General features: G+C 34.6%; 3 protein-coding genes, 1 long non-coding RNA gene and 2 pseudogenes across 8 annotated transcripts; 4 read left to right on the top strand and 2 right to left on the bottom strand.

Moving 5' to 3' along the window:
• Positions 1-16: 16 nt before the first annotated feature.
• Positions 17-1617, bottom strand: LOC117132183 (annotated as a pseudogene).
• Positions 1618-1968: 351 nt separating this feature from the next.
• LOC117132191 lies at positions 1969-7089 on the top strand. Of its 2 annotated transcripts, none has more exons than XM_033286007.1 (4): positions 1969-2109; positions 2204-2336; positions 2434-2521; positions 2597-2970. In XM_033286007.1, exons 1-4 carry the CDS (start codon positions 2074-2076, stop codon positions 2676-2678), a joined length of 339 nt encoding a protein of 112 aa, XP_033141898.1. In that variant the 5' UTR covers positions 1969-2073; the 3' UTR covers positions 2679-2970. The 2 variants fall into 2 exon arrangements, with proteins under 2 accessions (XP_033141898.1, XP_033141907.1); XM_033286016.1 differs by lacking the exons at positions 2434-2521; positions 2597-2970 and adding exons at positions 6692-6786; positions 6861-7089 and having other exon boundaries at positions 2030-2109.
• Positions 4038-4976, top strand: LOC117125771. Of its 2 annotated transcripts, none has more exons than XM_033285987.1 (5): positions 4038-4170; positions 4262-4316; positions 4408-4470; positions 4551-4600; positions 4697-4976. In XM_033285987.1, the coding sequence occupies exons 1-5, from the start codon at positions 4138-4140 to the stop codon at positions 4850-4852; spliced, it is 357 nt and encodes a 118-aa protein (XP_033141878.1). In that variant the 5' UTR covers positions 4038-4137; the 3' UTR covers positions 4853-4976. The 2 variants fall into 2 exon arrangements, with proteins under 2 accessions (XP_033141878.1, XP_033141882.1); XM_033285991.1 differs by having other exon boundaries at positions 4061-4170; positions 4684-4976.
• A 54-nt stretch (positions 7090-7143) lies between the features above and the next one.
• Positions 7144-8744, bottom strand: LOC117132184 (annotated as a pseudogene).
• Positions 8745-9095: 351 nt separating this feature from the next.
• On the top strand, positions 9096-14500 carry LOC117132190. 3 transcript variants are annotated; one of them, XM_033286003.1, is made up of 4 exons: positions 9096-9236; positions 9331-9463; positions 14147-14241; positions 14315-14500. In XM_033286003.1, the coding sequence occupies exons 1-4, from the start codon at positions 9201-9203 to the stop codon at positions 14333-14335; spliced, it is 285 nt and encodes a 94-aa protein (XP_033141894.1). In that variant the 5' UTR covers positions 9096-9200; the 3' UTR covers positions 14336-14500. The 3 variants fall into 3 exon arrangements, with proteins under 3 accessions (XP_033141894.1, XP_033141889.1, XP_033141890.1); XM_033285998.1 differs by lacking the exons at positions 14147-14241; positions 14315-14500 and adding exons at positions 9561-9648; positions 9724-10097; XM_033285999.1 differs by lacking the exons at positions 9096-9236; positions 9331-9463 and adding exons at positions 13611-13831; positions 13926-14058.
• Positions 11283-12103, top strand: LOC103850180. Its single transcript, XR_004455747.1, has 4 exons — positions 11283-11297; positions 11389-11601; positions 11682-11731; positions 11815-12103. It is a non-coding gene; the product is annotated as an uncharacterized LOC103850180 (long non-coding RNA).
• Positions 14501-14568: the final 68 nt, after the last annotated feature.

The following is a 14568-nucleotide window of genomic DNA, read 5'->3' as shown; positions in this document are numbered from 1 at the left end:
AACAGTCAGTAACAAGTGATGCAAATACAAAACAGCAATATATGAGATACAACAAGCAGTATATACAATTATAACAAAAAGTCAAAACAATCATAATACGTGGTAAAAGTTGTAACGATTGCGTAAACAAAGTTGTAACACAATCATTCTCTTATTTTGTCCCTTTCTTGGCTCATCATTACAGACTTTGGCACTCTAATAAAACTTCCTCCATTGCCACCTTGAAGGGGAGTGTTACTCAGCTTCCTCTTGTTCATTTCTGCGTACATGTCTTCTATCATGGGCTTCCATAGCCTTACCCTCGCATTTATAAACCAGTTTGATACCTTTCATCACACACAAACACAAGAAACGAGACACTTATGTCACTTGCTATTTGGATTTGAGTAACAAAACATACGTGCGTCTAAAGTCAAAACATACCTGACTTCTTGTCAATCCACTACGTATAGCAAGAAGATGTTTCTCTGAATCTTTCGGGTAGCTGTAGTCAAAGAGAATACATTAATATCATTTGCTTAGCTACCAATATCATCAAAAAGTAGGCTTAATAAAGATTTAAAAGGATTCTTACGGGTGAAGAAAGTTTTGGAACATCCATGTACGTAGAACCGAGACTGATTTCTCAGGCAAGCCTCGTTGCGGTCTCCAAATCTGATGGTTCTTACGTTTTAGCTGCTGAAGAAGGCAATGCTGGTGGAAGATTGAGTCTTCTTGAGACTTCTCTTTGCCTCTCTCCAAAACCGTTCCCATCATGAGTATCTTCTTGCTGATTCTCTCTCTCAGGTTCTTGTATAAGAAGGAGACGGTTTGGAGTGCAAACCGGGTGTGTAGCTGAGGATCTAACTCGGTTGCTGCATGGAAGGCTGATACAACCGTATGAATCTCGTCAACGCAATGACTATATCGATCATCCACCTGAAGACAAAAATCAACTCGAAAAAACTTTCAGTAATTAGTAAATAATTTCTTAGTTTATGTAAAAATGTGTTAATATATATTATTATACCATTTGAAGAAGATCCAAGAGATGGGTTTTCTTTGCTTCTAATGCTCTTCTTTGCGAACCGCCATCAAGAAACTCGTTTAGATTCTCATAACATGAGACAAAGGCTGAGTTTGTACCCTCTGACTCGGTTCCTCGAGAAGAAAAGTAGCATTGAGGATTAGTCTCTATGCCGTTGAGGGAGTATGTGGCGAAATGAGATAGTATTTCTTGAACGGAGTGAAGGTACTTTGAGCCAAATATCACTTGAGAGACGTTATTAGAAACGTGTTTGCTGCTGGAAGAAGCTTGCTCTGAGGTTCCTCTAGTAGATTTAAGCAGCACAAAGACTTGTCTCCGAGCACTCATCAGAAACATCTGTGGCAAGACTTAACGAGAGTTCGTTTCTTGGGAAATCTTCTTTGCCACCGATTGTAGATATTATTGGTTCACTAAGACCAACAACACCTTCTACGTATGGATATGCATGAAACTCACTATTTTCTCCAAGACGATCCACATGTTGTACGTTGAACCAAATATAACTTGGAAGACTTATTAGACATGTCTGAAACATGTCCTACAGCATCAACAAGAGAGCCATACACATCTTGAGGACAGTTATCAGGATTCGGTTTGTCGGGAAAGTACATAACATCCAAAGTGAAGAGCTTCTGCTTTATCGGCCAATCATGAGTTGGTCTCACGGATGACCTGCGGTATATGAGAATCTAAAGAGCGATATGATATAGCATTTTCGGGTTGGGGCTAGAGGAGAACTGTTCTGTGGAAAATGAACTTACCACCCTCAAGATTCAATTTTCATTACCTTATGAAAACAAATTAGCAATATAATTTTTTTTTGAAAATAATATGATAAGAAAACAGAGATTTTTTTCTTAAAAAAAAAACATGATCAATTTGTAGAATTATAAAATACATAGAAGATATATTTATTACAAAAATTGATTCAAATCATTCAAGGAAACACGAGTAGTGCTTTGATTTGGGCCACAAGTAAATAAACTAACAAAGGAAAGCAGAAGCCCTAATTTTACACCCAAAGGAAGCACTCAGCGGAACAAAAGATGATGATGAAGCACGCGCAAATGATTTTGGCCAAGGTTAAGCTAAGAATCATATTTTATTCCGGATCTCTCCCTCTCGATTTCTCTGTATTCGTGATTGTAGTCTTGTCTGTTTCGTCGAGATATGCAGTATTGTCGGAAAGGGATCTCATCCATCGCCTCTTCCCCCATGTCCACGAGGGTCAAGCATGCTTGGGAGGAGCAGGACGGATTAGTTCTTGGTTTAGCGTTCTTTGGTGGATGGTTCGTCAAAGCTTCCATAAGTATGGTTTTTTGAATTAATTTTATAGATGTTTCCAACACTAATTCTCTAGAAGGTAACTATTTTTCTTTCCTGTTTCCAATGAATGTATCTTTCAGATCTTTTAAAGAGAAGAGAGGATTGGTATAGAGTACACAGATTTTTTGATGATGAGAAGAAGCGTCTTGACGTGCCCGTAATGAAAAGGTAATTCAAGTTTGATACATTTTATTAAATAAATCATATGTTCAAACCACATTTGTTTTATTTCATGAATGGCAGGAACTGGATGATAATGTCTAGGCGACAATTGATTGTCTTTTGTGTTGCCTTGTTTGGTGTTTTTTCCGCACTCTCGTACTAATTTAATAGTGGCTTGCTTCTGGTCTTGTGTTAGTTTGGTGTTTTGAAACTGTTTTTTTTTCTTCTTCATCTCCATCCTATATATATATGTTGCAAACCTACTCTGCTTTCTTTTCTACGTTATATATCTGACAAACAAAATTTATACCATGGTGCTTCCCGAAGAAAAAAAAATTATATATTTACTTTTCATTTGTGGTTGAATTACAAAATAAGGAGCTACATCACATTATCAAAAAGGAAGAAGTAAGTGTTTCATTGTTATAAATCTTACGGTTTTTTTCCTACAGCAATGATATAAAATTTACGTTTACATACATTACGTTTATCCATGTACAATCATAATCAATATAACGTTTTCTATGGCTTATTAATACAAATCTAGATATCAAATTTTCTCTGTTTTACTCAATTTTATTTTAAGTACATTCTATGACATATTTCCTATAAATGGAGAGAACAAACATGAAAGAAGATGACAAGGACCTGCAGCTCTGCTCAACCATCATAATACTCTTTATATTTTTTGTTCTTTTGGTAAAACTCTTTATATTGTTGTTATTGTAATACTCTACTAGATTTTGACCCGCGCTTTCAAAGCGCAGGTTTATTTTTGTTTTTTTTTTCAATTGACAAATATTTAGTAAATGTCACATTTTCATATATTTGTGCTTTATTTTATAAAAGAATTAAATTTTTTATCTTTATTTATCGTATTTCATTTTAAATGACTATTTATGTTAAAAAAAATTAAACTTTATTTTTTTAATGAATTAAGTTGGTATAACTCTGATAAATTAATTTTATTATGGGGTTAATATTTTAATTAAAAAATTATATACTTTTAATAAAGATTTATACTTTTCAATAAAAAAATTCAATTATTTTTATGAATGCTTAAATTATATTAAGAAAAGAAAAAAATAATAATTAAGAATAGTTGAAAAAAAATTATTTTAACTTGGACCCAATGGCCCAAAGGAAAAAAAAAAGTGGGAATTGAATCTGATTTTTTAATAGGCCCAAATGGCCCAAGAGAGATTTAAAGTGAGAAATGAATTTTTAATATAATTTTTTAAAAATAATATTTTTTAACTATATAATAATTATTTTTAATTAAAATAATTATTTTTAATATAATTAATATAATTAATATTACCCGCGGGTTAAGCGGGTTACCCGCGGGTTTTTGCGGGTAGAAATTTTTTTGTTTGTGAGTTATGCGGGTCGATTTTTTGAATCAAAAAAATGATTCAATCTGCAGCGGGTCGGGGCGGGTTGACCCGCAAACCCAGCACTAATTATTGCCTATGTGTTTTTGTCCAATAATATTTAAAAAAAATCCTAATAGATTTGAGCCGTGTGTAGCAGGGAAGTAACACTTTTTAATAATAAATTTGGAACTAAGATCCCTAATCTTGAAAACCCTAGGCTCTCCAATTCGACGAGGACAAAAGAAGATGTTGCCGTTCCTGGGAAACACCTTGGCTAAGGTAATCCAGAGAGATCTTTGTCTCTGGGTGTGTTTGATATTTATTTTGCTTTTGTCTCTGTTCACTGAGGTTGAATGAATAAATTATGCAGTCTTGCCGCAAGGGGAGGCTGCAGTGTCGTGATTTTTCATCCGTGAGTGAGAAAGGTATCTCATTATTTATTGGCATATCAATATCTCTCCTCAAGTCAAATTTTTTGTTTCTAATTCTCGTTGGAATCAACTTTTTGTTTGTTAGCTGTCTCGAAAGTTTATCGATACTGCTTCACAGCGGTCTTTGGTGGTGCTGGATTCCTGCTCGGTGTGTGGTTTGTAATATTTTTATATATATATATATATATATATAGATTTTTTGGGTTCACTAAAAACCGTCTTCGTCAGGTGGTGTGACAACAAGCCCCGTCTCTAAGGGGCTCCGGGAATATGAAGAGGTAAATAACCTCAAGGGATTGGGTTAAAATCTTTTTCTTCTTCTTTCTTTCCTATATAAGTCTTCTTCTCATTTTAATTTCAGCGCTTCGTTAAAGGTCTCCAACGTCTGGAAAAAATGGAGGCCAGGAGGGGCAAGTGGATTTCCTCTCTTAAAGAGAAAACCAAGTGACGGTAATTGGTTGCGTCTGTTTGTTTCTGTTTTGTCTATGTTTGCAGCCGTTGATGAACACATTATCTGCCAATCACTGTAATAACTACTTCATGGTTGTGTCTTATAAAATATTTCTGTTATATGTGGCGCTTAGATTGTGGCTAGAGGAGAATTGTTTTGTAGAAAATGAAATTTCCACCCTTAAGATTAGGTTTTGTGCTCTGAAATGTTTAGCTTCCTGAGCCGCTGCAGGGAATAGAAGTGTGAGGTCCGCCCGACCAGATGATTTAGTAGCTCTGACAATCCTCTTATAGAAGCAATAGCAGATTTGGCATTGTTGGTGAAATCCTATCTAAGCTGAAACACAAAAGTCCTCAAGCTTTCATTTAGAGAAATGTATAATCTAAGCAATAAGCTTTTTTCTCACACAACCTGTCACTAGATGGAAAAGACACTCAAATTTCAATTTAGATGACACAGATGCTGACCAATGCTGACCACAGATGACACAAAGCTCCAATGCTGACCACAACAGAGAACCTCCCAAGCAATTGCAAACCTCCAAGGAGCAGAACTACATAGCTTTGATTTCGTAAAACGCGTAAAACAGACATTAAACCGCTGTGTTTCGTAAGTTTGGCCGAAGACAATCAAGAACTTGTTACATTTTTAGACGATGATAAGTTGATAACACATGATGCAAATTACAAAACAGCAAATATACTATGAGATAAAAGAACAAGCTGTATATACAATTACAATTATAACAGCAAATGTCTTTTATCCCCCTTCTAATGTAATAAGTTGCTAAGCAACAACTCTGTAAAAAACAAAAAGCCTTTGGTATGAATTTAACATTTACACCCAAAAAAAAAATTATAACAAAAAAGTCAAAAAACAATCTTAATACGTAGCGATTTTGCGTAAACAAAGTTGTAACACAATCATTCTCTTATTTTGTCCCTTTCTTGGCTCATCATTACAGACTTTGGCACTCTAATAAGACTTCCTCCATTGCCACCTTGAAGGTGAGTGTTACTCAGCTTCCTCTTGTTCATTTCTGCGTACATGTCCTTCTATCATCGGCTTCCATAGCCTTACTGTAACGACCCGGTTCTCTAAATGTTGGTTTTGTATTGATTTTAATTGAATCAGACCATTGGTAAACCAAAGCATTATATATATCATATTTCTTAACCTAGCAATCAAAAGAAAAAATTGAAAGACGCATTTAAAAAAAAAGTAGTTAAAATTAAAATTAAAATAAGAAAATCCGGCTAACAAATTAGTATTTGTGAATGGCTTTACTAAATTTTCATTAACTTATGAAAATAATTTGCTAAGAAAACAGAGTTTTTTTTAGTTAAAAAAAAAAAACAGAGTTTTTTTAAAAGAAATTTTATAAATACGAAAAAGAACAAACATGATCAATTTATAGAGTTAAAATACATAAGAGGATATATTTATCAAAATCAATTCAATAAATTTAAGAGATACTGCTTTGATTTGGGCCACAAGTAAATAAAAATAAAAAAGGAAAGCAGAAACCCTAATTTTACACCCAAAGGAAGGACACAGCGGAACAAAAGATGATGATGAAGCACTCGCAAACGATTTTGGCCAAGGTTAAGCTAAGAATTATTCTTTTTATTCCGGATCCTCCCTCTCTATTTCTCTATTCATGATTGTAGTATTGTCTGTGTCTGTCGAGATCTGCAGTATTTTCGGAAAGGGATCTCATCCATAGCTTCTTCTCCTCTGTCCTCAAGGGTCAAGCATGCTTGGGAGGAGCAGAACAAATTAGTTCTTGGTTTAGCGTTCATTGGTGGATGGTTCGTCAAAGCTAACATAAGTATGGTTCTTTGAATTATGTCGCCAACATTAATTCTCTAGAATGTAACTATTTTGCTTTCCTGTTTCCAATGAATGGATGTTTCAGATGTTTTCAAGCGAAGAGAGGATTGGTACAGAGTTCACAAATTTGTTGATGATGAGAAGAAGCGTCTTGAAGAGAAACGTGCCCGTAATGAAAAGGTAAGTCAAGTTTGATACATTTTATTAAATAAATCATATGTTCAAACCATTTTGTTTTATTTCATGAATGGCAGGAACTGGATGATGATGTCTAGGCTACAATTGATTGTTTTTTGTGTTGTGTTGTTTGGTGTTTTATCCGCACTCTCGTACTAATTTAGTGGTGGCTTGCTTCTTGTCTTGTGTTCGTTTGGTGTTTTGAAACTGTTTTTTTTCTTCTTCATCTCCTATATATGGTTCCACTTGCAAACCTACTCTTACGTGTTTCACAAGTATTTGGTCGTATTCACAAGTATTTTAACATCAAGAACTTGTTAAATTTAAGACGATAATATGTTGGTAACAGTCAGTAACAAGTGATGCAAATACAAAACAGCAATATATGAGATACAACAAGCAGTATATACAATTATAACAAAAAGTCAAAACAATCATAATACGTGGTAAAAGTTGTAACGATTGCGTAAACAAAGTTGTAACACAATCATTCTCTTATTTTGTCCCTTTCTTGGCTCATCATTACAGACTTTGGCACTCTAATAAAACTTCCTCCATTGCCACCTTGAAGGGGAGTGTTACTCAGCTTCCTCTTGTTCATTTCTGCGTACATGTCTTCTATCATGGGCTTCCATAGCCTTACCCTCGCATTTATAAACCAGTTTGATACCTTTCATCACACACAAACACAAGAAACGAGACACTTATGTCACTTGCTATTTGGATTTGAGTAACAAAACATACGTGCGTCTAAAGTCAAAACATACCTGACTTCTTGTCAATCCACTACGTATAGCAAGAAGATGTTTCTCTGAATCTTTCGGGTAGCTGTAGTCAAAGAGAATACATTAATATCATTTGCTTAGCTACCAATATCATCAAAAAGTAGGCTTAATAAAGATTTAAAAGGATTCTTACGGGTGAAGAAAGTTTTGGAACATCCATGTACGTAGAACCGAGACTGATTTCTCAGGCAAGCCTCGTTGCGGTCTCCAAATCTGATGGTTCTTACGTTTTAGCTGCTGAAGAAGGCAATGCTGGTGGAAGATTGAGTCTTCTTGAGACTTCTCTTTGCCTCTCTCCAAAACCGTTCCCATCATGAGTATCTTCTTGCTGATTCTCTCTCTCAGGTTCTTGTATAAGAAGGAGACGGTTTGGAGTGCAAACCGGGTGTGTAGCTGAGGATCTAACTCGGTTGCTGCATGGAAGGCTGATACAACCGTATGAATCTCGTCAACGCAATGACTATATCGATCATCCACCTGAAGACAAAAATCAACTCGAAAAAACTTTCAGTAATTAGTAAATAATTTCTTAGTTTATGTAAAAATGTGTTAATATATATTATTATACCATTTGAAGAAGATCCAAGAGATGGGTTTTCTTTGCTTCTAATGCTCTTCTTTGCGAACCGCCATCAAGAAACTCGTTTAGATTCTCATAACATGAGACAAAGGCTGAGTTTGTACCCTCTGACTCGGTTCCTCGAGAAGAAAAGTAGCATTGAGGATTAGTCTCTATGCCGTTGAGGGAGTATGTGGCGAAATGAGATAGTATTTCTTGAACGGAGTGAAGGTACTTTGAGCCAAATATCACTTGAGAGACGTTATTAGAAACGTGTTTGCTGCTGGAAGAAGCTTGCTCTGAGGTTCCTCTAGTAGATTTAAGCAGCACAAAGACTTGTCTCCGAGCACTCATCAGAAACATCTGTGGCAAGACTTAACGAGAGTTCGTTTCTTGGGAAATCTTCTTTGCCACCGATTGTAGATATTATTGGTTCACTAAGACCAACAACACCTTCTACGTATGGATATGCATGAAACTCACTATTTTCTCCAAGACGATCCACATGTTGTACGTTGAACCAAATATAACTTGGAAGACTTATTAGACATGTCTGAAACATGTCCTACAGCATCAACAAGAGAGCCATACACATCTTGAGGACAGTTATCAGGATTCGGTTTGTCGGGAAAGTACATAACATCCAAAGTGAAGAGCTTCTGCTTTATCGGCCAATCATGAGTTGGTCTCACGGATGACCTGCGGTATATGAGAATCTAAAGAGCGATATGATATAGCATTTTCGGGTTGGGGCTAGAGGAGAACTGTTCTGTGGAAAATGAACTTACCACCCTCAAGATTCAATTTTCATTACCTTATGAAAACAAATTAGCAATATAATTTTTTTTTGAAAATAATATGATAAGAAAACAGAGATTTTTTTCTTAAAAAAAAAACATGATCAATTTGTAGAATTATAAAATACATAGAAGATATATTTATTACAAAAATTGATTCAAATCATTCAAGGAAACACGAGTAGTGCTTTGATTTGGGCCACAAGTAAATAAACTAACAAAGGAAAGCAGAAGCCCTAATTTTACACCCAAAGGAAGCACTCAGCGGAACAAAAGATGATGATGAAGCACGCGCAAATGATTTTGGCCAAGGTTAAGCTAAGAATCATATTTTATTCCGGATCTCTCCCTCTCGATTTCTCTGTATTCGTGATTGTAGTCTTGTCTGTTTCGTCGAGATATGCAGTATTGTCGGAAAGGGATCTCATCCATCGCCTCTTCCCCCATGTCCACGAGGGTCAAGCATGCTTGGGAGGAGCAGGACGGATTAGTTCTTGGTTTAGCGTTCTTTGGTGGATGGTTCGTCAAAGCTTCCATAAGTATGGTTTTTTGAATTAATTTTATAGATGTTTCCAACACTAATTCTCTAGAAGGTAACTATTTTTCTTTCCTGTTTCCAATGAATGTATCTTTCAGATCTTTTAAAGAGAAGAGAGGATTGGTATAGAGTACACAGATTTTTTGATGATGAGAAGAAGCGTCTTGACGTGCCCGTAATGAAAAGGTAATTCAAGTTTGATACATTTTATTAAATAAATCATATGTTCAAACCACATTTGTTTTATTTCATGAATGGCAGGAACTGGATGATAATGTCTAGGCGACAATTGATTGTCTTTTGTGTTGCCTTGTTTGGTGTTTTTTCCGCACTCTCGTACTAATTTAATAGTGGCTTGCTTCTGGTCTTGTGTTAGTTTGGTGTTTTGAAACTGTTTTTTTTTCTTCTTCATCTCCATCCTATATATATATGTTGCAAACCTACTCTGCTTTCTTTTCTACGTTATATATCTGACAAACAAAATTTATACCATGGTGCTTCCCGAAGAAAAAAAAATTATATATTTACTTTTCATTTGTGGTTGAATTACAAAATAAGGAGCTACATCACATTATCAAAAAGGAAGAAGTAAGTGTTTCATTGTTATAAATCTTACGGTTTTTTTCCTACAGCAATGATATAAAATTTACGTTTACATACATTACGTTTATCCATGTACAATCATAATCAATATAACGTTTTCTATGGCTTATTAATACAAATCTAGATATCAAATTTTCTCTGTTTTACTCAATTTTATTTTAAGTACATTCTATGACATATTTCCTATAAATGGAGAGAACAAACATGAAAGAAGATGACAAGGACCTGCAGCTCTGCTCAACCATCATAATACTCTTTATATTTTTTGTTCTTTTGGTAAAACTCTTTATATTGTTGTTATTGTAATACTCTACTAGATTTTGACCCGCGCTTTCAAAGCGCAGGTTTATTTTTGTTTTTTTTTTCAATTGACAAATATTTAGTAAATGTCACATTTTCATATATTTGTGCTTTATTTTATAAAAGAATTAAATTTTTTATCTTTATTTATCGTATTTCATTTTAAATGACTATTTATGTTAAAAAAAATTAAACTTTATTTTTTTAATGAATTAAGTTGGTATAACTCTGATAAATTAATTTTATTATGGGGTTAATATTTTAATTAAAAAATTATATACTTTTAATAAAGATTTATACTTTTCAATAAAAAAATTCAATTATTTTTATGAATGCTTAAATTATATTAAGAAAAGAAAAAAATAATAATTAAGAATAGTTGAAAAAAAATTATTTTAACTTGGACCCAATGGCCCAAAGGAAAAAAAAAAGTGGGAATTGAATCTGATTTTTTAATAGGCCCAAATGGCCCAAGAGAGATTTAAAGTGAGAAATGAATTTTTAATATAATTTTTTAAAAATAATATTTTTTAACTATATAATAATTATTTTTAATTAAAATAATTATTTTTAATATAATTAATATAATTAATATTACCCGCGGGTTAAGCGGGTTACCCGTGGGTTTTTGCGGGTAGAAATTTTTTTGTTTGTGAGTTATGCGGGTCGATTTTTTGAATCAAAAAAATGATTCAATCCGCAGCGGGTCAGGGCGGGTTGACCCGCAAACCCAGCACTAATTATTGCCTATGTGTTTTTGTCCAATAATATTTAAAAAAAATCCTAATAGATTTGAGCCGTGTGTAGCAGGGAAGTAACACTTTTTAATAATAAATTTGGAACTAAGATCCCTAATCTTGAAAACCCTAGGCTCTCCAATTCGACGAGGACAAAAGAAGATGTTGCCGTTCCTGGGAAACACCTTGGCTAAGGTAATCCAGAGAGATCTTTGTCTCTGGGTGTGTTTGATATTTATTTTGCTTTTGTCTCTGTTCACTGAGGTTGAATGAATAAATTATGCAGTCTTGCCGCAAGGGGAGCTAGGCTGCAGTGTCGTGATTTTTCATCCGTGAGTGAGAAAGGTATCTCATTATTTATTGGCATATCAATATCTCTCCTCAAGTCAAATTTTTTGTTTCTAATTCTCGTTGGAATCAACTTTTTGTTTGTTAGCTGTCTCGAAAGTTTATCGATACTGCTTCACAGCGGTCTTTGGTGGTGCTGGATTCCTGCTCGGTGTGTGGTTTGTAATATTTTTATATATATATATATATATATATAGATTTTTTGGGTTCACTAAAAACCGTCTTCGTCAGGTGGTGTGACAACAAGCCCCGTCTCTAAGGGGCTCCGGGAATATGAAGAGGTAAATAACCTCAAGGGATTGGGTTAAAATCTTTTTCTTCTTCTTTCTTTCCTATATAAGTCTTCTTCTCATTTTAATTTCAGCGCTTCGTTAAAGGTCTCCAACGTCTGGAAAAAATGGAGGCCAGGAGGGGCAAGTGGATTTCCTCTCTTAAAGAGAAAACCAAGTGACGGTAATTGGTTGCGTCTGTTTGTTTCTGTTTTGTCTATGTTTGCAGCCGTTGATGAACACATTATCTGCCAATCACTGTAATAACTACTTCATGGTTGTGTCTTATAAAATATTTCTGTTATATGTGGCGCTTAGATTGTGGCTAGAGGAGAATTGTTTTGTAGAAAATGAAATTTCCACCCTTAAGATTAGGTTTTGTGCTCTGAAATGTTTAGCTTCCTGAGCCGCTGCAGGGAATAGAAGTGTGAGGTCCGCCCGACCAGATGATTTAGTAGCTCTGACAATCCTCTTATAGAAGCAATAGCAGATTTGGCATTGTTGGTGAAATCCTATCTAAGCTGAAACACAAAAGTCCTCAAGCTTTCATTTAGAGAAATGTATAATCTAAGCAATAAGCTTTTTTCTCACACAACCTGTCACTAGATGGAAAAGACACTCAAATTTCAATTTAGATGACACAGATGCTGACCAATGCTGACCACAGATGACACAAAGCTCCAATGCTGACCACAACAGAGAACCTCCCAAGCAATTGCAAACCTCCAAGGAGCAGAACTACATAGCTTTGATTTCGTAAAACGCGTAAAACAGACATTAAACCGCTGTGTTTCGTAAGTTTGGCCGAAGACAATCAAGAACTTGTTACATTTTTAGACGATGATAAGTTGATAACACATGATGCAAATTACAAAACAGCAAATATACTATGAGATAAAAGAACAAGCTGTATATACAATTACAATTATAACAGCAAATGTCTTTTATCCCCCTTCTAATGTAATAAGTTGCTAAGCAACAACTCTGTAAAAAACAAAAAGCCTTTGGTATGAATTTAACATTTACACCCAAAAAAAAAATTATAACAAAAAAGTCAAAAACAATCTTAATACGTAGCGATTTTGCGTAAACAAAGTTGTAACACAATCATTCTCTTATTTTGTCCCTTTCTTGGCTCATCATTACAGACTTTGGCACTCTAATAAGACTTCCTCCATTGCCACCTTGAAGATGAGTGTTACTCAGCTTCCTCTTGTTCATTTCTGCGTACATGTCCTTCTATCATCGGCTTCCATAGCCTTACCCTCGCATTTAAACCAGTTTGATACCTTTCATCACACACAAACACAACAAACAAGATACACTTATTATAACACTTGCTCCTTGGGTCAATAAGAGATTTTTCTTACGGGTGAAGAGAGTTTTGGAACATTCGTCTCACTGGCTCATAGTCTGATGAATATTGTTCCCACTGTGATGATCTTCAGCACTTGGTGCCTCAACCGCAGGCACCTTCTTTGCAAGAGACTTGGGGATATCGAGATCATCTTGAGCATTAGCAATAAGAGAAGTATTTATGCTATTTTTGTAGAATGAGCCGGTTTTGGATTCAGAATCTTAGTTGGCTACAATCATTTTTTTTTTGATCAAGGCTACAATCAGTTTAAAGGTAAAAAATAGCAAAAATACACTTACAGATCACTTGAACATTATTAAGTAATGAATTCATAACAAGAAAAAATTGAAACACGCATTTTTTAAAAAGTAGTTAAAATCGTTAAAATTAAAATTAAAATAAGAAAATCCGTTTAACAACGTAGTATTTGTGAATGGCTTTACCAAATTTTCATTAACTTATGAAAGTAATTTGCTAAGAAAACAGATTTTTTTTTTAGTAAAAAAAAAAAGAAAACAGAGTTTTTTAAAAGAAATTTTATAAAAACGTAAAAGAACAAACATGGTCAATTTGTAGAGTTATAAAATACATAGAAGATATATTTATTACAAAAATCGATTCACGGGTAGTGCTTTGATTTGGGCCACAAGTAAATAAACTAACACAGGAAAGCGAAGCCCTAATTTTACACCCAAAGGAAGCACTCAACGGAACAAAAGATGATGATGAAGCACTCGCAAACAGTTTTGGCCAAGGTTAAGCTAAGAATTATTCTTTTTATTCCGGATCCTCCCTCTATATTTCTCTATTCATGATTGTAGTATTGTCTGTGTCTGTCGAGATCTGCAGTATGGTCGGAGAGGGATCTCATCCATAGCTTCTTCTCCCCTGTCCTCAAGGGTCAAGCATGCTTGGGAGGAGCAGAACAAATTAGTTCTTGGTTTAGCGTTCATTGGTGGATGGTTCGTCAAAGCTAACATAAGTATGGTATTTTTGAATTATGTCTCCAACATTAATTCTCTAGAATGTAACTATTTTGCTTTCCTGTTTCCAATGAATGGATGTTTCAGATGTTTTCAAGCGAAGAGAGGATTGGTACAGAGTTCACAGATTTTTTGATGAGGAGGATAAGCGTCTTGAAGAGAAACTTGCCCGTTTTGAAAAGGTAAGTCAAGTTTGATACATTTTATTAAATAAATCATATGTTCAAACCATTTGTTTTATTTCATGAATGGCAGGAACTGGATGATGATGTCTAGGCTACAATAGATTGTTTTTTGTGTTGTGTTGTTTGGTGTTTTATCCGCACTCTCGTACTAATTTAGTGGTGGCTTGCTTCTTGTCTTGTGTTCGTTTGGTGTTTTGAAACTGTTTTTTTTCTTCTTCATCTCCTATATATGGTTCCACTTGCAAACCTACTCTTACGTGTTTCACAAGTATTTGGTCGTATTCACAAGTATTTTAACATCAAGAACTTGTTAAATTTAAGACG

Source organism: Brassica rapa, chromosome A01 (assembly GCF_000309985.2).
Source record: "Brassica rapa cultivar Chiifu-401-42 chromosome A01, CAAS_Brap_v3.01, whole genome shotgun sequence".
In the NCBI taxonomy this organism is placed as follows: domain Eukaryota; kingdom Viridiplantae; phylum Streptophyta; class Magnoliopsida; order Brassicales; family Brassicaceae; genus Brassica; species Brassica rapa.
Note: the sequence above shows the minus strand (reverse complement) of the source record. Positions and strands in the feature narration are given on the sequence as shown.

Bases quoted from the DNA above. Each gene is read 5' to 3' on its own strand.
- LOC117132191 (XM_033286007.1), top strand. From the start codon at position 2,074: ATGATGATGAAGCACGCGCAAATGATTTTGGCCAAG. The intron at 2,337-2,433 runs GTATGGTTTTTT...TGTATCTTTCAG, and splicing joins GTTCGTCAAAGCTTCCATAA to ATCTTTTAAAGAGAAGAGAG. The intron at 2,522-2,596 runs GTAATTCAAGTT...CATGAATGGCAG, and splicing joins GACGTGCCCGTAATGAAAAG to GAACTGGATGATAATGTCTA.
- LOC117125771 (XM_033285987.1), top strand. From the start codon at position 4,138: ATGTTGCCGTTCCTGGGAAACACCTTGGCTAAG. The intron at 4,171-4,261 runs GTAATCCAGAGA...TAAATTATGCAG, and splicing joins TGGGAAACACCTTGGCTAAG to TCTTGCCGCAAGGGGAGGCT. The intron at 4,601-4,696 runs GTAAATAACCTC...GCTTCGTTAAAG, and splicing joins GGCTCCGGGAATATGAAGAG to GTCTCCAACGTCTGGAAAAA.
- LOC117132190 (XM_033285998.1), top strand. From the start codon at position 9,201: ATGATGATGAAGCACGCGCAAATGATTTTGGCCAAG. The intron at 9,237-9,330 runs GTTAAGCTAAGA...CGAGATATGCAG, and splicing joins CGCAAATGATTTTGGCCAAG to TATTGTCGGAAAGGGATCTC. The intron at 9,649-9,723 runs GTAATTCAAGTT...CATGAATGGCAG, and splicing joins GACGTGCCCGTAATGAAAAG to GAACTGGATGATAATGTCTA.